We start from the raw sequence: 23,390 nt of genomic DNA, 5'->3' as shown, positions 1-23,390 counted from the left end.
GCAGGGCAAATGGTTTAACGGCGCATGGCCAACCCAGCGGGTGACGGATGGATCTACACGGGACTTGACGTTCCTGGAGCTGTTCCCCATCACACTGGCCATCCAACTTTGGGGCAAGCAACTCTCAAACAAAAAGGTCCTCTTATACTGCGACAACCAAGCCGTCGTAGCAATAATCAACAAACAGTCTACCAAGGCCCCCAGAGTGATGAGCCTACTCCGTCGCCTAATCCTGCAGTGCCTCCGATATAATATCATGTTTAAGGCAAAGTATGTATGTTCCACTGCTAACACTATTGCCGATGCTCTCTCGAGGTTTCGAGATGATGCAAGCCCAGAGCCCAATACCCAAGCTTTTCCACCACTGTCCAACAGAGAAGATGTAAGCCTGTCTATCACCATTGAACCCCAAGACGAGCAGAACAATAGCTCCTGGGGTCATGACAGTGACCTTGGAAGACAAGAAACTATTCACTCACGAAAGGTTAACTTTAACCAACAGTGGAAACGTGTATTTTCTGGGGCCTCACGTTTCAACTCAAAGAGACTAGTGTTGTCCTACATAAAAGCTGATCAACCATTTGAAATCGTCAGGGACGCCATCATCGACTACGCTAAAGACCGAGGAGTGACAATTAGTAAACTGTCACTTCTGAAGCACTGGAAGACATATAACCCAACGTACACCATACGAATCCATGTTCCTAACCAGGGGGCCAAGGTCATGCTTGAAGACGATACATTCTGGCCAGAGAATGTCAACTGTAGAGAGTGGGTTCCCAGCAAAAGATGGTATGTACACAATGATGATGAACAGTCAAGATCTTAAACATGACAAGTAAATCAAGATCCCGACTATTTGCGACCTATCTCTTGTTTCTTATGATCAGACTTGCTACATGGAATGTGCGTGGCGTTATGCATGCTGCTACTGAACTTGCTGATAAACTTGAAAGTTGTGATATAATGTTCATTTCTGAACACTGGCTAAACAGACAAAACGAATCCTACTTAAATGGGATCCATGATGAATTTGATGTGTATTCCAAATGTGACAAATCAGAACTACCAAGACCTAGAGGCTCAGGAGGCGTAGCAATATTTGTTCGTAAATGGGACTGTTGTGTCTCGTCTGTGATAAACACTCCAGATGATGATCGAACGATCAGTATCAAATTGACTATGAACAATGTTCCTGTTTTTATTATAGGAACATATCTTACATCTAGTAATGTGCTGGACAGTGTTTATTGTGAAGCGCTTGACTATGTCATACAATTATATGATGTGTATTCACAACATGGACAGACTATCATACTTGGTGACTTTAACACAGACCTGCGCACTCCTGATAAACTGCGTTCCAAGTACTTAAGCAGAGTATTGAATGAGAGATCTCTGTACTCTGTGATCCCCATCGATGACGTCACTAGATATACATATTTCACCAAAAGTGGAAATATTAAGACTATGCTAGATTACATTTTTGTAAATGTTGATTTTACACCTAATGTTGTCGGATTTGTCATTGATACAAATGTATCTTACTCTGTATCAGATCATTTGCCTATTCTTGTCTGTCTAACTATAACAACACCTATTAGCCAATATGGAGGTGATAAACTTAACTGGCGCAAAGCAACTGAGACGGACCTAATGCTTTATCGTTATGAAACTGAAAACTGGCTTCGTGATACTGTTTTTGCAATTTCAGACTACCAGACACCAGTAGACTTTATTCAATATTACAATGAATACATCACCTCAGCCCTTCAAAATGCAGCAATAATGTACATTCCTTCATCAAAATTCCAACCTAGGCTGAAACCGTACTGGAAAAAGGATAATCTTAAATCATTACACAATAGTATGCGCAAGTGCCGTAAAGAATGGAAGGAAAATGGTAAAACTCGCAATAAAAGCAACATCTTTTTTGCTAGATACAAAGAAGCCAAAAGGTTATTTAGAAAACAGCATCGGATCTCAAAACAAAAGCTGATAGATGATAGATACAAAGAAGCTTATGAAGCTGCTGAGGTTGATGTTCATGAATACTTCAGGGTAGCTAAACGTTGTCGTAAAAACAAAGGTCATACTCAAAAACTTGTCTATTCAGATAAATCATCTAATGACCCGAAGGATATATGTGATATGTTTGGTGAATATTACAGAAATCTAGCTGCCCCGGATACTGATCTGAAACATGATGTTCTATTTTCCTCTTACGTCAAGCAACGTGTTAATGACCTTGAAAATGAGGTATTAGATAGCACTGATTTTTATGACAATAATGGTGTGGCTATAGCATCTCCCCTTTCAAAACCCTTCACTGCTGAAGAATTGATGGATACTGTCAAATCTCTTAAAACAGGTAAATCACCAGGGCATGACGGAATCTCAAACGAGCATATTAAAAAAGCAGGTAGATCTATTCATCACCATCTCATGGTTTTATTCAATGCAATTGTGCACTATGAATATATACCATGTGAGTACAACATAGGTCAAATCCTCCCAATCCATAAAGGTCATGGTAAAAGCAAGTCGGATCCTGCTAATTACAGGGGAATAACTATGACATCTGCCTTTGGTAAACTTTTTGAAAGGCTCATACTCAACAGAATCGAATCCTGGGTAACTAAAAACTGTAATTTCCCACATCTTCTCCAATTTGGCTTTCGCAAGAATGCAGGTGCAGACACTGCGGCCCTCACACTATTAGAAACAATAGCATATTACAATGAAAGAAGTTCTCCAGTCTACTGTGCATTTCTAGATAATGAAAAAGCCTTCGACAGGGTATGGCTAGATGGCCTTTTTCTAAAACTTTATGACCTTGGTATCACGGGTAAAACATGGCGAATACTACGTAGGTCTTATATGTCTATGTACTCCTATGTCAGCTTTGCAGGCTTTAGATCAGACTTGTTTCATGTACGCCAAGGAGTTGGTCATGGCAGAGTTATATCTGCTTGGCTCTTTACATTATATATAAATGATCTGTTATGCGAGCTGGAACGCTCTAAGCAAGGACTAAATCTGCCGTGGGCACATACTCCAGGCCAGCTCTTGGCAGATGATACAACACTGTTTAGTAGCTCACCAACAGGCCTTCAAGATCTTCTCTATGTTGTAAATCAGTATGCATATAAATGGCAGCTTAAGTACAATGTCACGAAAAGCGCTGTTCTAATATTTGATGTGCAGCGTAAATTTATCTGCTCTCAATCACTGTACTTGGGCAGTATGTGTGTTCCACTTCAGCAATCTATAATATATGCAGGTGTCAGGATTAGCTCTGATAAGTCTTCCTTAGAACGAACTCAATTAGCTTGTGAAAAGTTAAAAATGTTAATAAATAGTAATAACGATACTGGACTAAAGTTTGGAGGCATGAATCCAATCCCAGCAAAAAGGATCTGGGAACGAGTGATACTCCCATGCTGACTCTATGGATGTAATGTCTGGGGGCTATTAACCCTCAAAGAATACGATATGCTGGAAGTTATTCAACGTTATTTCAGTAGAAAAATACAGGGCCTTCCAAAATGTACATCAGGTACTGTTGCTGTGGACAACATGGGCTTGATATCTCTCCAATCCTATATTGACAAACAGTCACTGTTACTACTTGGAAAACTATGCCGATCCAGTTACAGCTATGTCTTTAAAAAGGTATCCATTACTCGCCTTGGGCAGTTTAGATACGAAATAGCGTTGGATAACTTAAAAAAACGATGTGCTTTGTCACCTGTATATAACATGCTCAGACTTGTCAAAAAATACAATCTTAATGCAGAAATAGAAGATTATCTAATTAAATGTAGCTTCCCAAGTAAAAAGGCATGGTCTGATATTGTTAAGGAAAGGATTATTTCTGCAGATCAGGAAGCGGTATGCTCTAAGCTGCTATCTATAATTTAACTTAAATAGATATGTTTCGCTACGTAATGATAAAGAACACAGACTCTGGCTACTTGCACTTGAACGTCCTGAACAGTTCCCAAACCTGTCTCATCTTGTACGGCTGGGATGCATAAATATAGAATCCAGGGAATGTCGATGTGGAATTGTAGCTCATGATATTATTAAGCATGTCTTTTTGTATTGTACATTGAATATGAATGACAGAAATGAACTATTTGAAATAATTTGTGATGTGATAGATGTCTCTACATTTGCAAGACTATGTTATGAGGACGATGATATAATCCTGTCTGTACTATTTGGCGGTATACCTGAGTGTGTTAGCTCTTTATCTTAAAGTCTATGGGGTGACCTTATGGTTATTGTGTCAAGATATTGTAGGAAATGTCTGTATCTGCTACAAAACAGTTATAAGAATGCTTGATTGTCATGCATTCTGTAGTTATCATTTCTAATAATATTGTTCAACTGTACTACTGTACAGCTCTGTAATTATACATAATATCATATATGATATGTATCTTCAATATCTGGAGGAAATAAAGAATATCTATCTATCTATCTATGCTCATCAGCATATGAAGCCAGACTGTTCAAGGCAGTCTAATGCACAGCCTTCTTCGGCTTCTTTAGGGTTAGCGAACTGGTCCAAACTGGGCCCTCAAAAACAGGTTGCGCCATCCAGAATTTAAGCTTCTTGGGCAACCCCCAGCAGCTTTCAATCCATCTACCACACTCAAAGTCTGATCAGTACAGGATGGGGACAACAGTTACAATGTCATCTATACCAGGTAATCCGCTATGTCCGGTAGTCGCCATCAAGCACTACCTGGAGGCCCGCCCCTCCGGCTGACAACATGCATTCGTTCATTTCGACCATTCCCCCCTTACAAGGTACCAATTCCAGGCACTCCTAAAAAAGGCCTTAGCACACAGCAACATAAACACGGCTTGCTATTCTTCACACTCCTTCCGCATTGGGGCAGCCACATCAGCAGCCATGAACGGGGTGCTGGAACACCTCATACAACAATACGGCAGGTGGAAATCAGATTGCTACAAAGCTTACATACGCTTACCCACAAATTTAATGCTGCACAATTAATTCAAATAGTCTTTCATGGTACTTACTACACTTCTTATTATTTACAGTTTGGATGGTGGGATCCAGCTACATGGCCAGGGCACGTCAGTACTTGCTCCTGAAGGGCACCAGTCTAAACCAACTGAGGATGCTATGGCTGGCACGAGGGGGGATGAGGTGGAAGGAGCTGGACACCATTCTAGATGCACAGGTCAAGGCGACACGGCGCAGCCCCAGAGCCCTCATCATTCACCTGGGCTCCAACGACCTGTGCTCCGTCAAGGGCAGCCAACTCTACCTTGACATGGTGGCATCAATCCTTCGGATACAACTCCTGCTTCCTGACACCAAGATCATCGTATCCTCAATGGTGCCCAGGCGCTACTGGCACGATGCCAGGGATCCACTAAAGATCGAGGGGATGCGGAAGAATATGAACCGCCGACTGGCCAACCGAGTCAAAGAGCTCGGCGATACAATAGTGCCACATCCCCAGATCCAGGCATCAGACAAGAAATGGTACGCCTGGGAGGGCTTCCACCTCAGTGACATAGGACTGTGTGTGTTTACGGACAATTAATTGCATGCCCTGGCGCTTGTTTTGCGCCAGTAAGGATGTTATCTCCACAGGTTAGTGTTTCTTTTCAGTACATAGGCAAGCTGGGTAACAATGCTATCTCCGCGTGTCGCGTGGCCGTGGATGTGGGGTAGCACTATGGTGCTTTGTGGCGGGGTTCTTGTGGGCTACACTGCTAGTAACAAATTAACTTGCTTCCAAATTAATACTCGTGCTTAAGGCTACCTGCTTTTCAGCAGGAACCTTTCCGGGGTTACCTGCTTCTCAGTGGGAACCTTGTCTTTCCCGACTTCTCGTAAAATAACATACGTTGGGGTAAACAATTGCCACGTATATGGGCCCGGCAGCGGAAGTCGTCTTGTCAAGCGGTAGCTGACAGTTGGGTCCGCGGCGGTAGTCACACAATGGTTTTCCTAGTCGGCCAGGCAGTGGGAGATGCTTTGGCCGGCTACCTGGGGCCGGGCAGTGGTAGTCTGACTGAGGCCAGCAGCGGGAGCTGCTTTTGGCAGCGTGGTAGTTGCCAAGCAATGGTAGCGTTTAAATATGCTACCGTGGGGGCCGGACAGCGGTAGCAGTCTCAGGCCAGCAGCGCTAGCTGCGAATCGCCATTGGCCACTCTAGTGGCCATGGCAACGGTAGCATTTTGGTATACACAACTAGCAGCTTAGTAGCCCACTGGTACCTGCACACCCTCGGCCATTTAACCCAATCTCATCTTCTGTTTTTATTATAGGCACGGGCATCCACGGCTTGGTGGCCCGTGCCTCTCTTGGCATATCGCGGGATAAATGGTAAAGGCCGAGATAAATCAAAATAAAATGAAGATTCTGAAAACATAAGTTCGAAATCTATATCTCTTTTCATATGAAAACGCACCAGCAATAAATCTTGAAATATTACAAAAACAACTTGAGCAATGACCGTATTTCATTAGAACAGACATAGATGGATTATTAAGAAAGACGACAAAGGAAACAGGAATACCACACAGTAATTACAGTGTAAGGAAGACACATAGGGTTAAACTGAAAAGTCAATATCTGGTATGTCCGCCATTGACAGCAACACAGGCCATGCAATGTCTTCTCATTGATCGAATTAGTCTGCGAATAGTGTTCTGGGGCATTCCACTCTTGACGTAGTGTATCTTCAAGTTCTCTCAGGTTCTGTACTTGCGGACGATGTGAGAGGCGTTAACCCAGGTAATCCCCTAGATGTTCAACTTGCGATAGATCGGTTGAAAGGGCTGGCCATGGAAGCAGAGGCACATTATTGATCGCTAGGTACTGTGTTGAAACACATGGTGTGTGCGCTCTTGCATAATCTTGCTGGAAGGTGTGCATATCCTGGTGCTGATGAATGATGGGATGACGCGATTTGCCAATATGTTATTCCTGTAGTAAAGGGCATTAACTCTTCCACGACAAACATGGAGCTCTGTTTGATGGTTATGACTGATGCCGCCCCACACCATGACACTCCCCCCCCCCCACCAATTGATCTTTCTGTACAACCCAGTCATTGTGGTAACGTTCTCCACGTCGACGCCACACTTGCAGTCGACCGTCAGCATTCCGTTAATGAAAACGGGACTCATCAGAGAACAGCACACCATGCCACTGCCGCAATCTCCAATGACGATCCTTTTTGGCCCAATGCAGACGTTCATTTTGATGTCGATCAGTGAGTATGGGTCCAACATATGGACGTCGAGCACGTAGCCTTGCTGAGCGGAGACGTCGACGTACGGTGTCAGCACTGATCAATTCCGTCGGCCTTGTACGGTTGCTGCTGTCCTGGTAGCCGGAAGTGTATGATCACGAAGATGCCGACAAACAATATGGCGATCCTGACGTGGTGTAGGTACACAACGTTGACCCGGACGTGGTCGATCTCTGGTGGTTCTTGTCTGCTGGAATCTGCTCAGTAGCCTGAGGACTGTTGAATGATGGCATTGAAACTGTTGTGCAACGACTCTACTTGACGTACCAACTTGAAGCATGCCCAAGGCACGTTCACGTTCCTCTGCTGTTAATCTTGGTATTTCTTGTGTCAGTACCCTTTACATCTGCAGCAACAAGTGATGTGGCTTTTAAAAGTCTGTCTTTTATAGCCCTATTCTGCATGCTTCCCATGAAACAAAACGCGTTTTTCCATGATGTGCACGCAATTTGTTGCGTTTTGGTGATTTCGCTCACAAAAAAAATTAGGAATGTGTTTGTTCTTCTTCATCCTTCGTCCATAACGTCGTATATTACTCATTCACTTATATATTTTCATGTGACTTAAGCCCAGATAAAAATACATCCATTTTCATGGTGGTGCGTTTTCAATGCTGTTCAGTATATATTGTGAGTGGTGTTTTTAACTACTGTTTGTTATCAGTTAATTAGTTATTAATTAATTAGTAATTATTTTTTTGGGTGTTTTCATAACAGGCCATAAGAAAACTAGAAAGACGTTTGCATTATATGGAAACACGACAATAGCCCCATCCCTACCTTTCCTGGAATGATCCAAGATTTTCCACTTAAAACATGTATCCTAATCATTTGGACTTGGACCTCATGAATATGTATCTATATCTTGTTCACTATTGTAGTCAAATGTATGGGATGTTGTATGAGTTAGGTCTGACAAGATCATTTTAAATGTTCGCCTTTCCTTTTTAAATAATGTTGTCTTATTATTGGGATTTACAAATAATTGTACCATTGTCTTGCTACACGTTATGCCATATCTGAGATGATGAAACTGTCAATGTACGATGAAATGATGGATTAATAGGCATCAAATTATGCAAAGTGGCAAAAACACACACCAACCTTCCATTCAAGAAAACCAAAATCTAAAGATTACCAAAGAAAACATGCCAGGATATAAGCTACATGAATCTTTGTTTCAGGAGAACTAGAAACATCTACTGCTGTAATTGGTTGTACCAAGATAAAAGCAACCTACCGCCAGCTGCCCGTTTCATCAGAGCTTGTTGTAAATCTTCAGGAAGGTCCAGTGAAACCAACTGACTTTCCAGCCCTGGGAAGAGTTTGACATCCTCTGGCTGGTCACAGATGAACACAGCAGCAGGTGCTCCGAACGCCACATAGTTGCCATCAGCCACTGGAAGAAGACACAGACCCTCCAGGTGCTTGTACTGATCAGATTCCAGGAGATATTTCAACAGCATGAGTTTCTTCTGTCTTGGTAATCTTGTAAAATGGTTGCTCAATCTCAGTGTGTCACAGACATCTTTAGGTGTCACTTTGTGAATGTGGGAGCTGAAATGTTTTTCTAAAGTTCTCATGAGTTTCGAAGGTACTGGGACGATGTATCTCTTGTACAGAGTAAATATTTCAACGATTAACGAATAAGCGTCATTGGCCACATCCACAAGAAAGGCATCCTTCATCTTGATCCCCATCCTCTGGTCACTCGGTGTGAACAGTAAAGGTATATTGTGTAGCTGCTTCAGCAATGTTGAAACAAGAGGCTTCCAATTCACATCAACTTCATCAATGTCTGGTATCATTCTGTAGATTTGCTGAATGATGATAATTGAATTAGTATGCACCTTGCAACATTGAACAAGAGCATTTACAATGCTATAATACACCTCAGGCAGAACTTCACTCACAAGACACTTGTTCCACTCCATAGCCTTGTCGGTGTGAGCCTGATTTTGAAGCTGATCTGCTGTTGGCCACTTGAAGTGTCTCCTGTTCTGATTCAAAGCAAAGAAACCATTCACATGAACCTGCAGCCCTGTGGGACTGCGACCCTCCAGGGGGAGTGGGAGGAAACAAAACACATGACCTTTACACTGCTGACCCAGAGGAACAGCCAAACCCACATAAGGGGAGTAGGAAAGAGCTATGTCACTGCAAAGATCTCTGAACCTTGGACTCATAGTTCCTCCTTTGTAGAAGTTGATGACAATCCATTGCTGTAAGGACTTAGGCCCTGCAACATCCACTGTTTCCACAGTTAAAGTCAACTGACTCTCTACAGATGCTGCTGGTATTCCTCCCTGTGCCTGCTTCACTTTTCTCATGAAATCCTGCTTCTCTGTCCTCACATGCTGGAGACAGTCTTGAGACAGCTGCAGTGAGAACTGGACTTGTATCTTTCTTCTCAGTCTCTGGTACAACTGTATCTTCTCTATTGACTTCAGAAATAAGAGAGTGATGGACGCCTCAGACTTAAACGCTTGGAAAAGATCCTTGACTTTCTCCTCTGTGTAAAGGTTGTCTGACAGCTTTGAGATGTTGGTTCTGAGGGGGAACCAGAAGATGGTTCCACTGTAATAGCCCTTGTGTACCGTGTCTGATGTGAAGTCAAAGATGCCACTGAAGACATTAAGGATCATCTTCTTGATTTCATTGGGAAGTTCTCTCAACTTCTTCATGTAGCAGACTCGGTCACTATTCTTCTCCTGAGGGTTGATGAACAACACTGTGTCCCCGCTTATGACACATGGGAAATCTGAAAAGTTATGTGAAAGAAAGTTTAATGATTAAATAATGTTTGTGATATCACTTGCATGTCAAATGTTCCACAACATAACAACTGAAAATTCAAATATCTGTAAGGAATCTTCCAAAATGTAACTTCAAAAATATATTACAAGTGATTCTGTGGCATTTGATTGGCTAACGAAGCTATAAGTTTATGGGCGGCCATTCGGTCAAAAAATAAATGTAGTAAATGTCCTTTCGTGCTCACTGACGTTCTTCATTGAAAACGTCCTTTCGTGATCACTGACGTTCTTTCGTACACATTGTTCTTTCTTTTCTTGTTATGACGTCTTTTCAAAACATTTGACTATTAATATTGTATTTTGACCTTTAGTAGTTACATTTAGTTCTTTATTTGTTATATCTGACCTTAATTGCGTAATTTTGTCCTTTTTTGCAACTTTGTATTTTTTGACCGAATGGCCAGTTTGTGTTTATGTTTCAATAAACGGACAAGAATGAGGTTGCGCACGACTAACAGACAACTGAAATCTAAAAAGGAAACATTAAATTTTGTGAAAGCGAACAAGTTTAATCAGGACATAGTGTTCATGTTCATTTACTTGTCAAAAACCCAATGACTTATCAAGTGACACTCATTTCATGCAAAGAACCTTCCAAAATCTAAATCCTAATATTTGTTTATGTTATCTTTCTGATTCCAACATCTGATCAGAGAAAACAATCATCAAGGTCTTACCAGTGACATGGAACACAGATTTAAATCCGAGCCCAAACCGTCCAACTTTGAGAGGTTCCTCCTCTTTGACGCTGTCATGTAGCATCTTGATTCCGCGCCAGTCCTTCTCCGTGAACAAGGCATCATTGTACACACACAGGGCTGGGGCCTGAAACATAACTCAGTACATTACTTGTGAACAAGGCATCATTGTACACACACAGGGGTGGGGCCGTAAACATAGCTCAGTGCATTACTTGTGAACAAGGCATCATTGTCCACACAGGGGTGGGGCCTGAAACATAGCTCAGTACATTACTTGTGAACAAGGCATCATTGTACACACACAGGGCTGGGGCCCTGAAACATAGCTCAGTACATTACTTGTGAACAAGGCATCATTATTCACACACAGGGGTGGGGCCTGAAACATTGTTAAGTACATTACTTGTGAACAAGGCAGCATTGTACACACACAGGGCTGGACCCTGAAACATAACTCAGTACATTACTTGTGAACAAGGCATCATTTTACACACACAGGGCTGGGGCCTGAAACATAGCTCAGTACATTACTTGTGAACAAGGCATCATTGTAGACACACAGGGGTGGGGCCTGAAACATAGCTCAGTACATTACTTGTAAACAAGGCATCATTGTTCACACGCAAGGAGGGGCCTGAAACATAACTCAGTACATTACTTGTGAACAAGGCATCATTGTACACACACAGGGCTGGGGCCTGAAACATAGCTCAGTACATTACTTGTGAACAAGGCATCATGTACAAACACAGGGCTGGGGCCTGAAACATAGCTCGGTACATTACTTGTGAACAAGGCATCATTGTACACACACAGGGCTGGGCCCTGAAACATTGTTCAGTACATTACTTGTGAACAAGGCATCATTGTAGACACACAGGGCTGGGGCCTGAAACATAGTTCAGTACATTACTTGTGAACAAGGCAGCATTGTTCACACACAGGGCTGGGAATCGAAACATAGCTCAGTACATATACTTGTGAACAAGGCATCATTATACATACACAGGGCTGGGGCTGTAAACACAACTCAGTACATTACTTGTGAACAGGGCATAATTATTCACACACAGGGCTGGGGCCTGAAACATAACTCAGTACATAACTTGTGAACAAGGCATCATTGTACACAAACATGGCTGGGATTCGAAACATAGCTCAGTACATATACTTGTGAACAAGGCATCATTGTACACACACAGGGCTGAGGCCTGAAACATAGCTCAGTACATTACTAGTGAACAAGGCATCATTGTACACACACAGGGAGGGGCCTGAAACATAACTCAGTACATTATTTGTGAACAAGGCATCATTGTACACACACAGGGGTGGGGCCTGAAACATTGTTAAGTACATTACTTGTGAACAAGGCATCATTGTACACACACAGGGCTGGGGCCTGAAACATAGCTCAGTACATTACTTGTGAACAAGGCATCATTGTACACACACAGGGGTGGGGCCTGAAACATAGCTCAGTACATTCTTGTAAACAAGGCATCATTGTTCACACGCAAGGAGGGGCCTGAAACATAACTCAGTACATTACTTGTGAACAAGGCATCATTGTACACACACAGGGCTGGGGCCTGAAACATAGCTCAGTACATTACTTGTGAACAAGGCATCATGTACAAACACAGGGCTGGGGCCTGAAACATAGCTCGGTACATTACTTGTGAACAAGGCATCATTGTACACACACAGGGCTGGGCCCTGAAACATTGTTCAGTACATTACTTGTGAACACGGCATCATTGTAGACACACAGGGCTGGGGCCTGAAACATAGTTCAGTACATTACTTGTGAACAAGGCAGCATTGTTCTCACACAGGGCTGGGGCCTGAAACATAGTTCAGTACATTACTTGTGAACAAGGCAGCATTGTTCACACACAGGGCTGGGGCTGTAAACACAACTCAGTACATATACTTGTGAACAAGGCATCATTGTACATACACAGGGCTGGGGCTGTAAACACAACTCAGTACATTACCTGTGAACAGGGCATAATTATTCACACACAGGGCTGGGGCCTGAAACATAACTCAGTACATAACTTGTGAACAAGGCATCATTGTACACAAACAGGGCTGGGATTCGAAACATAGCTCAGTACATATACTTGTGAACAAGGCATCATTGTACACACACAGGGCTGGGGCCTGAAACATAGCTCAGTACATTACTAGTGAACAAGGCATCATTGTACACACACAGGGAGGGGCCTGAAACATAACTCAGTACATTACTTGTGAACAAGGCATCATTGTACACACACAGGGGTGGGGCCTGAAACATTGTTAAGTACATTACTTGTGAACAAGGCATCATTGTACACACACAGGGCTAGGGCCTGAAACATAGCTCAGTACATTACTTGTGAACAAGGCATCATTGTACACACACAGGGCTGGGGCCTGAAACATAGCTCAGTACATTACTTGTGAACAAGGCATCATTGTAGACACACAGGGGTGGGGCCTGAAACATAGCTCAGTACATTACTTGTGAACAAGGCATCATTGTTCACACACAGGGCTGGGGCCTGAAACATAGCTCAGTACATTACTTGTAAACAATGCATCATTGTTCACACACGGGGCTGGGGCCTGAAACATAACTCAGTACATTACTTGTGAACAAGGCATCATTGTACACACACAGGGCTGGGGCCTGAAACATAGCTCAGTACATTACTTGTGAACAAGGCATCATGTACACACACAGGGCTGGGGCCTGAAACATAGCTCGGTACATTACTTGTGAACAAGGCATGATTGTACACACACAGGGCTGGGCCCTGAAACATTGTTAAGTACATTACTTGTGAACAAGGCATCATTGTAGACACACAGGGCTGGGGCCTGAAACATAGTTCAGTACATTACTTGTGAACAAGGCAGCATTGTACACACACAGGGCTGGGATCTGAAACATAGCTCAGTACATTACTTGTGAACAAGGCATCATTGTTCACACACAGGGTTGAGTTCTGAAACATTTTTGGGTACATCAGTTGTGAACAAGGCATCATTATCCACACACAGGGGTGGGGCCTGAAACATAGCTCGGTACATTACTTGTGAACAAGGCAGCATTGTACACACACAGGGCTGGGGCCTGAAACATAGCTCAGTACATTACTTGTGAACAAGGCATCATTGTAGACACACAGGGATGGGGCCTGAAACATAGCTCAGTACATTACTTGTGAACAAGGCATCATTGTTCACACACAGGGCTGGGGCCTGAAACATAGCTCAGTACATTTCTTGTAAACAAGGCATCATTGTTCACACACGGGGCTGGGGCCTGAAACATAACTCAGGACATTACTTGTGAACAAGGCATCATTGTACACACACAGGGCTGGGGCCTGAAACATAGCTCGGTACATTACTTGTGAACAAGGCATCATTGTACACACACAGGGCTGGGCCCTGAAACATTGTTCAGTACATTACTTGTGAACAAGGCATCATTGTAGACACACAGGGCTGGGGCCTGAAACATAGTTCAGTACATTACTTGTGAACAAGGCAGCATTGTACACACACAGGGCTGGGATCTGAAACATAGCTCAGTACATTACTTGTGAACAAGGCATCATTGTTCACACACAGGGTTGAGTTCTGAAACATTTTTAAGTACATCAGTTGTGAACAAGGCATCATTATCCACACACAGTGGTGGGGCCTGAAACATAGCTCAGAACATTACTTGTGAACAAGGCAGCATTGTAGACACACAGGGTTGGGATTCAAAATATATCTCAGTACATTACTAGTGAACAACACATCATTGTACACACACAGGGCTGGGGCCTGAAGTATTGTTCAGTACATTACTTGTGAACAACGCATCATTGTTCCCACACCGGGAGGGGCCTGAAACATAACTCAGTACATTACTTGTGAACAAGGCATCATGTACACACACAGGGTTGAGTTCTGAAACATTGTTAAGTACATTACTTGTGAACAAGGCATCATTGTACACACACAGGGCTGGGGCCTGAAACATAGCTCAGTACATTACTTGTGAACAAGGCAGAATTGTACACACACAGGGTTGTGTTCTGAAACATTGTTAAGTACATTACTTGTGAACAAGTCATTATACACACACAGGGCTGGGATTCAAAACATAGCTGAGTACATTACTTGTGAACAAGGCATTGACGCCAGTTTGTCCAATTCAACCATGGGAACTAAATATCTATTTCAGAGCAATTATTAGTATCTGCCATATTTTAAAGGTTTTCATTTCACATCTACGTATAATTTAATAGGGATGTTTGCTTTTGAAACTGAAAACATTTATTCTTCTAATCCTGTAGTTAAATTTCCATCCATTTGGTTTTTAATGGCCAATAGGCGTATGCTCAAAAGCTGGTAAGAGCTACCCTATGGAATTAGTGTATTGACATTCTGTCAAGTAAGTTCACCTGTAATGAGGCTAGGTAACGCTTCTTCTTCAGTAGTCTGGGATCAGGGTCAATATGTCTGACATCATACAGTATTCTCATCTCACTGGCCTCGGCATCTTCAGCATTCTGGATCAACTCCTGGTAAAAATACAAGTTCACACTCCATAGTGATGTTGTAGAGACAGACATATTTAAGGATAAATGCGTTTTAAAGTTGCAGGTGTGACAAGATTTGATTTTAGTCACATAAAGATGACATGTCATCTTAAAGTGTTAACTCACCTTGAATATCTGTCAATCATCAGGGTACTGGTCCAACACCGACTCACCTTCAGTATCTGTCAATCATCAGGGTACTGGTCCATCACTGACTCACCTTGAATATCTGTCAATCATCAGGGTACTGGTCCAACACTGATTCACCTTCAGTATCTGTCAATCATCTGGGTACTGGTCCATCACTGACTCACCTTGAATATCTGTAAATCATCGGGGTACTGGTCCAACACCGATTCACCTTCAGTATCTGTCAATCATCTGGGTACGGGTCCATCACTGACTCACCTTCAGTATCTGTCAATCATCTGGGTTCTGGTCCAGGACGGACTCACCTTGAATATCTGTCAATCATCAGGGTATTTGTCCAGCCCGGAGTCACCTCGATTATCTGTCAGTCATCTGGGTATTGGTCCAACACTGACTCACCCTCAGTATCTGTCAATCATCAAGGTACTGGTCCAGCACAGACTCACCTTGAGTATCTGTCCATCATCAGGGTACTGGTCCAGCACAGGCTCACCTTGAGTATCTGCCCATCATCAGTGTACTTGTCCAGCACAGACTCACCTTGAGTATCTGCCCATCATCAGGGTACTGGTCCAGCACGGTCTCACCTTGAGTATCTGCCCATCATCAGGGTACTGGTCCAGTACAGACTCACCTAGAGTATGTGCCCATCATCAGGGTACTGGTCCAGCACACACTCACCTTGAGTATCTGTCCACCATCAGGGTACTGGTACAGCACAGGCTCACCTTGAGTATCTGTCCATCATCAGGGTACTGGTCCAGCACGGTCTCACCTTGAGTATCTGTCCACCATCAGGGTACTGGTCCAGCACAGACTCACCTTGAGTATCTGTCAATCATCTGGGTACTGGTCCAGCACAGACTCACCTTGAGTATCTGTCCATCATCTGGGTACTAGTCCAGCACAGACTCACCTTGAGTATCTGTCCATCATCAGGGTACTGGTCCAGCACAGACTCACCTTAAGTATCTGTCCATCATCAGGGTACTGGTACAGCACGGTCTCACCTTGAGTATCTGTCCATCATCAGGGTACTGGTCCAGCACAGACTCACCTTGAGTATCTGTCCATCATCTGGGTACTGGTCCAGCACAGACTCACCTGCAGTATCTGTCCATCATCTGGGTACTAGTCCAGCACAGACTCACCTTGAGTATCTGCCCATCATCAGGGTACTGGTCCAGCACGGTCTCACCTTGAGGATCTGTCCATCATCAGGGTGCTGGTCCAGCACAGACTCACCTTGAGTATCTGTCCATCATCAGGGTGCTGGTCCAGCACAGACTCACCTTGAGTATCTGTCCATCATCAGGGTACTGGTACAGCACGGTCTCACCTTGAGTATCTGTCCATCATCAGGGTACTGGTCCAGCACGGACTCACCTTGAGTATCTGTCCATCATCTGGGTACTGGTCCAGCACAGACTCACCTGCAGTATCTGTCCATCATCTGGGTACTAGTCCAGCACAGACTCACCTTGAGTATCTGCCCATCATCAGGGTACTGGTCCAGCACGGTCTCACCTTGAGGATCTGTCCATCATCAGGGTACTGGTCCAGCACACACTCACCTTGAGTATCTGTCCATCATCAGGGTGCTGGTCCAGCACAGACTCACCTTTAGTATCTGTCCATCATCAGGGTACTGGTCCAGCACGGTCTCACCTTGAGGATCTGTCCATCATCAGGGTACTGGTCCAGCACGGTCTCACCTTGAGGATCTGTCCATCATCAGTGTACTGGTCCAGCACGGACTCACCTTGAATATCTGTCAATCATCTGGGTTATTGGTCAAACACTGACTTACCTTCAGTATCTGTCAATCATCTGGGTACTGGTCCAGCACAGACTCACCTTGAGTATGTGCCCATCATCAGTGTACTGGTCCAGCACGGTCTCACCTTGAGTATCTGTCCACCATCAGGGTACTGGTCCAGCATAGTCTCACCTTGAGTATCTGTCGATCATCAGTGTACTGGTCCAGCACAGACTCACCTTGAGTATCTGCCCGTCATCAGGGTACTGGTCCAGCACTGAATCACCTTGAGTATCTGTCCATCATCAGGGTACTGGTCCAGCACGGTCTCACCTTGAGTATCTGTCCATAATCAGGGTACTGGTCCAGCACAGACTCACCTTGAGTATCTGCCCGTCATCAAGGTACTGGTCCAGCACTGACTCACCTTGAGTATCTGTCAATCATCTGGGTACTTGTCCAGCACAGACTCACCTTGAGTATCTGTCCATCATCAGTGTACTGGTCCAGCACAGACTCACCTTGAGTATCTGTCCATCATCGGGGTACTGGTCCAGCACAGACTCACCTTGAGTATCTGTCCATCATCTGGGTACTGGTCAAGCACAGACTCACCTTGAGGATCTGCCCATCATCAGGGTACTTGTCCAGCACAGACTCACCTTGAGTATCTGTCCACCATCAGGGTACTGGTCCAGCACGGTCTCACCTTCAGTATCTGTCCATCATCAGTGTACTGGTCCAGCACTGACTCACCTTGAGTATCTGTCCATCATCAGGGTACTGGTCCAGCACGGACTCACCTTGAGTATCTGTCCATCATCAGTGTACTGGTCCATCACAGACTCACCTTGAGTATCTGCCCATCATCAGGGTACTTGTCCAGCACAGACTCACCTTCAGTATCTGTCCATCATCTGGGTACTAGTCCAGCACAGACTGACCTTGAGTATCTGTCCATCAGCAGGGTACTTGTCCAGCACAGACTCACCTTAAGTATCTGTCCATCATCAGGGTACTGGTCCATCACGGTCTCACCTTGAGTATCTGTCCATCATCAGGGTACTGGTCCAGCACAGACTCACCTTGAGTATCTGTCCATCATCAGGGTACTGATCCAGCACGGTCTCACCTTGAGTATCTGTCCATCATCAGGGTACTGGTCCAGCACAGATTCACCTTGAATATCTGTCAATCATCTGGGTTATTGGTCCAACACTGACTTACCTTCAGTATCTGCCCATCATCAGGGTACTGGTCCAGCACAGAATCACCTTGAGTATCTGTCCATCATCAGGGTACTGGTCCAGCACCGTCTCACCTTGAAGATCTGTCCATCATCAGGGTACTGGTCCAGCACAGACTCACCTTGAGTATCTGTCCATCATCTGGGTACTGGTCCATCACTGACTCACCTTCAGTATCTGTCAATCATCTGGGTTCTGGTCCAGGACGGACTCACCTTGAATATCTGTCAATCATCAGGGTATTTGTCCAGCCCGGAGTCACCTCGATTATCTGTCAGTCATCTGGGTATTGGTCCAACACTGACTCACCCTCAGTATCTGTCAATCATCAAGGTACTGGTCCAGCACAGACTCACCTTGAGTATCTGTCCATCATCAGGGTACTGGTCCAGCACAGGCTCACCTTGAGTATCTGCCCATCATCAGTGTACTTGTCCAGCACAGACTCACCTTGAGTATCTGCCCATCATCAGGGTACTGGTCCAGCACGGTCTCACCTTGAGTATCTGCCCATCATCAGGGTACTGGTCCAGTACAGACTCACCTAGAGTATGTGCCCATCATCTGGGTACTGGTCCAGCACACACTCACCTTGAGTATCTGTCCACCATCAGGGTACTGGTACAGCACAGGCTCACCTTGAGTATCTGTCCATCATCAGGGTACTGGTCCAGCACGGTCTCACCTTGAGTATCTGTCCACCATCAGGGTACTGGTCCAGCACAGACTCACCTTGAGTATCTGTCAATCATCTGGGTACTGGTCCAGCACAGACTCACCTTGAGTATCTGTCCATCATCTGGGTACTAGTCCAGCACAGACTCACCTTGAGTATCTGTCCATCATCAGGGTACTGGTCCAGCACAGACTCACCTTAAGTATCTGTCCATCATCAGGGTACTGGTACAGCACGGTCTCACCTTGAGTATCTGTCCATCATCAGGGTACTGGTCCAGCACAGACTCACCTTGAGTATCTGTCCATCATCTGGGTACTGGTCCAGCACAGACTCACCTGCAGTATCTGTCCATCATCTGGGTACTAGTCCAGCACAGACTCACCTTGAGTATCTGCCCATCATCAGGGTACTGGTCCAGCACGGTCTCACCTTGAGGATCTGTCCATCATCAGGGTGCTGGTCCAGCACAGACTCACCTTGAGTATCTGTCCATCATCAGGGTGCTGGTCCAGCACAGACTCACCTTGAGTATCTGTCCATCATCAGGGTACTGGTACAGCACGGTCTCACCTTGAGTATCTGTCCATCATCAGGGTACTGGTCCAGCACGGTCTCACCTTGAGGATCTGTCCATCATCAGGGTACTGGTCCAGCACACACTCACCTTGAGTATCTGTCCATCATCAGGGTGCTGGTCCAGCACAGACTCACCTTTAGTATCTGTCCATCATCAGGGTACTGGTCCAGCACGGTCTCACCTTGAGGATCTGTCCATCATCAGGGTACTGGTCCAGCACACACTCACCTTGAGTATCTGTCCATCATCAGGGTGCTGGTCCAGCACAGACTCACCTTTAGTATCTGTCCATCATCAGGGTACTGGTCCAGCACGGTCTCACCTTGAGGATCTGTCCATCATCAGGGTACTGGTCCAGCACGGTCTCACCTTGAGGATCTGTCCATCATCAGTGTACTGGTCCAGCACGGACTCACCTTGAATATCTGTCAATCATCTGGGTTATTGGTCAAACACTGACTTACCTTCAGTATCTGTCAATCATCTGGGTACTGGTCCAGCACAGACTCACCTTGAGTATGTGCCCATCATCAGTGTACTGGTCCAGCACGGTCTCACCTTGAGTATCTGTCCACCATCAGGGTACTGGTCCAGCATAGTCTCACCTTGAGTATCTGTCGATCATCAGTGTACTGGTCCAGCACAGACTCACCTTGAGTATCTGCCCGTCATCAGGGTACTGGTCCAGCACTGAATCACCTTGAGTATCTGTCCATCATCAGGGTACTGGTCCAGCACGGTCTCACCTTGAGTATCTGTCCATCATCAGGGTACTGGTCCAGCACAGACTCACCTTGAGTATCTGCCCGTCATCAAGGTACTGGTCCAGCACTGACTCACCTTGAGTATCTGTCAATCATCTGGGTACTTGTCCAGCACAGACTCACCTTGAGTATCTGTCCATCATCAGTGTACTGGTCCAGCACAGACTCACCTTGAGTATCTGTCCATCATCGGGGTACTGGTCCAGCACAGACTCACCTTGAGTATCTGTCCATCATCTGGGTACTGGTCAAGCACAGACTCACCTTGAGGATCTGCCCATCATCAGGGTACTTGTCCAGCACAGACTCACCTTGAGTATCTGTCCACCATCAGGGTACTGGTCCAGCACGGTCTCACCTTGAGGATCTGTCCATCATCAGGGTACTGGTCCAGCACACACTCACCTTGAGTATCTGTCCATCATCAGGGTGCTGGTCCAGCACAGACTCACCTTTAGTATCTGTCCATCATCAGGGTACTGGTCCAGCACGGTCTCACCTTGAGGATCTGTCCATCATCAGGGTACTGGTCCAGCACGGTCTCACCTTGAGGATCTGTCCATCATCAGTGTACTGGTCCAGCACGGACTCACCTTGAATATCTGTCAATCATCTGGGTTATTGGTCAAACACTGACTTACCTTCAGTATCTGTCAATCATCTGGGTACTGGTCCAGCACAGACTCACCTTGAGTATGTGCCCATCATCAGTGTACTGGTCCAGCACGGTCTCACCTTGAGTATCTGTCCACCATCAGGGTACTGGTCCAGCATAGTCTCACCTTGAGTATCTGTCGATCATCAGTGTACTGGTCCAGCACAGACTCACCTTGAGTATCTGCCCGTCATCAGGGTACTGGTCCAGCACTGAATCACCTTGAGTATCTGTCCATCATCAGGGTACTGGTCCAGCACGGTCTCACCTTGAGTATCTGTCCATCATCAGGGTACTGGTCCAGCACAGACTCACCTTGAGTATCTGCCCGTCATCAAGGTACTGGTCCAGCACTGACTCACCTTGAGTATCTGTCAATCATCTGGGTACTTGTCCAGCACAGACTCACCTTGAGTATCTGTCCATCATCAGTGTACTGGTCCAGCACAGACTCACCTTGAGTATCTGTCCATCATCGGGGTACTGGTCCAGCACAGACTCACCTTGAGTATCTGTCCATCATCTGGGTACTGGTCAAGCACAGACTCACCTTGAGGATCTGCCCATCATCAGGGTACTTGTCCAGCACAGACTCACCTTGAGTATCTGTCCACCATCAGGGTACTGGTCCAGCACGGTCTCACCTTCAGTATCTGTCCATCATCAGTGTACTGGTCCAGCACTGACTCACCTTGAGTATCTGTCCATCATCAGGGTACTGGTCCAGCACGGACTCACCTTGAGTATCTGTCCATCATCAGTGTACTGGTCCATCACAGACTCACCTTGAGTATCTGCCCATCATCAGGGTACTTGTCCAGCACAGACTCACCTTCAGTATCTGTCCATCATCTGGGTACTAGTCCAGCACAGACTGACCTTGAGTATCTGTCCATCAGCAGGGTACTTGTCCAGCACAGACTCACCTTAAGTATCTGTCCATCATCAGGGTACTGGTCCATCACGGTCTCACCTTGAGTATCTGTCCATCATCAGGGTACTGGTCCAGCACAGACTCACCTTGAGTATCTGTCCATCATCAGGGTACTGATCCAGCACGGTCTCACCTTGAGTATCTGTCCATCATCAGGGTACTGGTCCAGCACAGATTCACCTTGAATATCTGTCAATCATCTGGGTTATTGGTCCAACACTGACTTACCTTCAGTATCTGCCCATCATCAGGGTACTGGTCCAGCACAGAATCACCTTGAGTATCTGTCCATCATCAGGGTACTGGTCCAGCACCGTCTCACCTTGAAGATCTGTCCATCATCAGGGTACTGGTCCAGCACAGACTCACCTTGAGTATCTGTCCATCATCGGGGTACTGGTCCAGCACAGACTCACCTTGAGTATCTGTCCATCATCTGGGTACTGGTCAAGCACAGACTCACCTTGAGTATCTGCCCATCATCAGGGTACTTGTCCAGCACAGACTCACCTTCAGTATCTGTCCATCATCTGGGTACTAGTCCAGCACAGACTGACCTTGAGTATCTGTCCATCAGCAGGGTACTTGTCCAGCACAGACTCACCTTAAGTATCTGTCCATCATCAGGGTACTGGTCCATCACGGTCTCACCTTGAGTATCTGTCCATCATCAGGGTACTGGTCCAGCACAGACTCACCTTGAGTATCTGTCCATCATCAGGGTACTGATCCAGCACGGTCTCACCTTGAGTATCTGTCCATCATCAGGGTACTGGTCCAGCACAGATTCACCTTGAATATCTGTCAATCATCTGGGTTATTGGTCCAACACTGACTTACCTTCAGTATCTGCCCATCATCAGGGTACTGGTCCAGCACAGAATCACCTTGAGTATCTGTCCATCATCAGGGTACTGGTCCAGCACCGTCTGACCTTGAAGATCTGTCCATCATCAGGGTACTGGTCCAGCACAGACTCATCTTGAGTATCTGTCCATCATCAGGGTGCTGGTCCAGCACAGACTCAACTTGAATATCTGTCAATCATCTGGGTTATTGGTCCAACACTGACTTACCTACAGTATCTGTCAATCATCTGGGTACTGGTCCAACACTGACTCACCCTCAGTATCTGTCAATCATCAGGGTACTGGTCCAGCACAGACTCACCTTGAGTATATGCCCATCATCAGTGTACTGGTCCAGC

At 45.3% G+C, this 23,390-nt stretch overlaps 1 protein-coding gene across 1 annotated transcript in view; it reads right to left on the bottom strand.

Moving 5' to 3' along the window:
- Window positions 1-18,197, bottom strand: part of LOC124136330 (sacsin-like) — a 61,088-nt gene extending 42,891 nt beyond the window's left edge. Inside the window, exons 1-4 of the mRNA XM_048401560.1 lie at window positions 18,178-18,197; window positions 15,281-15,400; window positions 10,803-10,950; window positions 8,550-10,070 (exon numbers count right to left, since the gene is read on the bottom strand). Of these exons, the coding sequence (XP_048257517.1) occupies window positions 8,550-10,070; window positions 10,803-10,950; window positions 15,281-15,361 (1,750 nt within the window). The 5' untranslated portion in view covers window positions 15,362-15,400; window positions 18,178-18,197. The remainder of the gene's footprint in view (window positions 1-8,549; window positions 10,071-10,802; window positions 10,951-15,280; window positions 15,401-18,177) is intronic.
- Window positions 18,198-23,390: the final 5,193 nt, after the last annotated feature.

The sequence above is a fragment of the Haliotis rufescens genome, unplaced genomic scaffold (assembly GCF_023055435.1).
Source record: "Haliotis rufescens isolate VD_foot unplaced genomic scaffold, xgHalRufe1.0.p SCAF_22, whole genome shotgun sequence".
NCBI classification, from domain to species: domain Eukaryota; kingdom Metazoa; phylum Mollusca; class Gastropoda; order Lepetellida; family Haliotidae; genus Haliotis; species Haliotis rufescens.
This window is presented reverse-complemented; position numbering and strand designations above follow the sequence as displayed.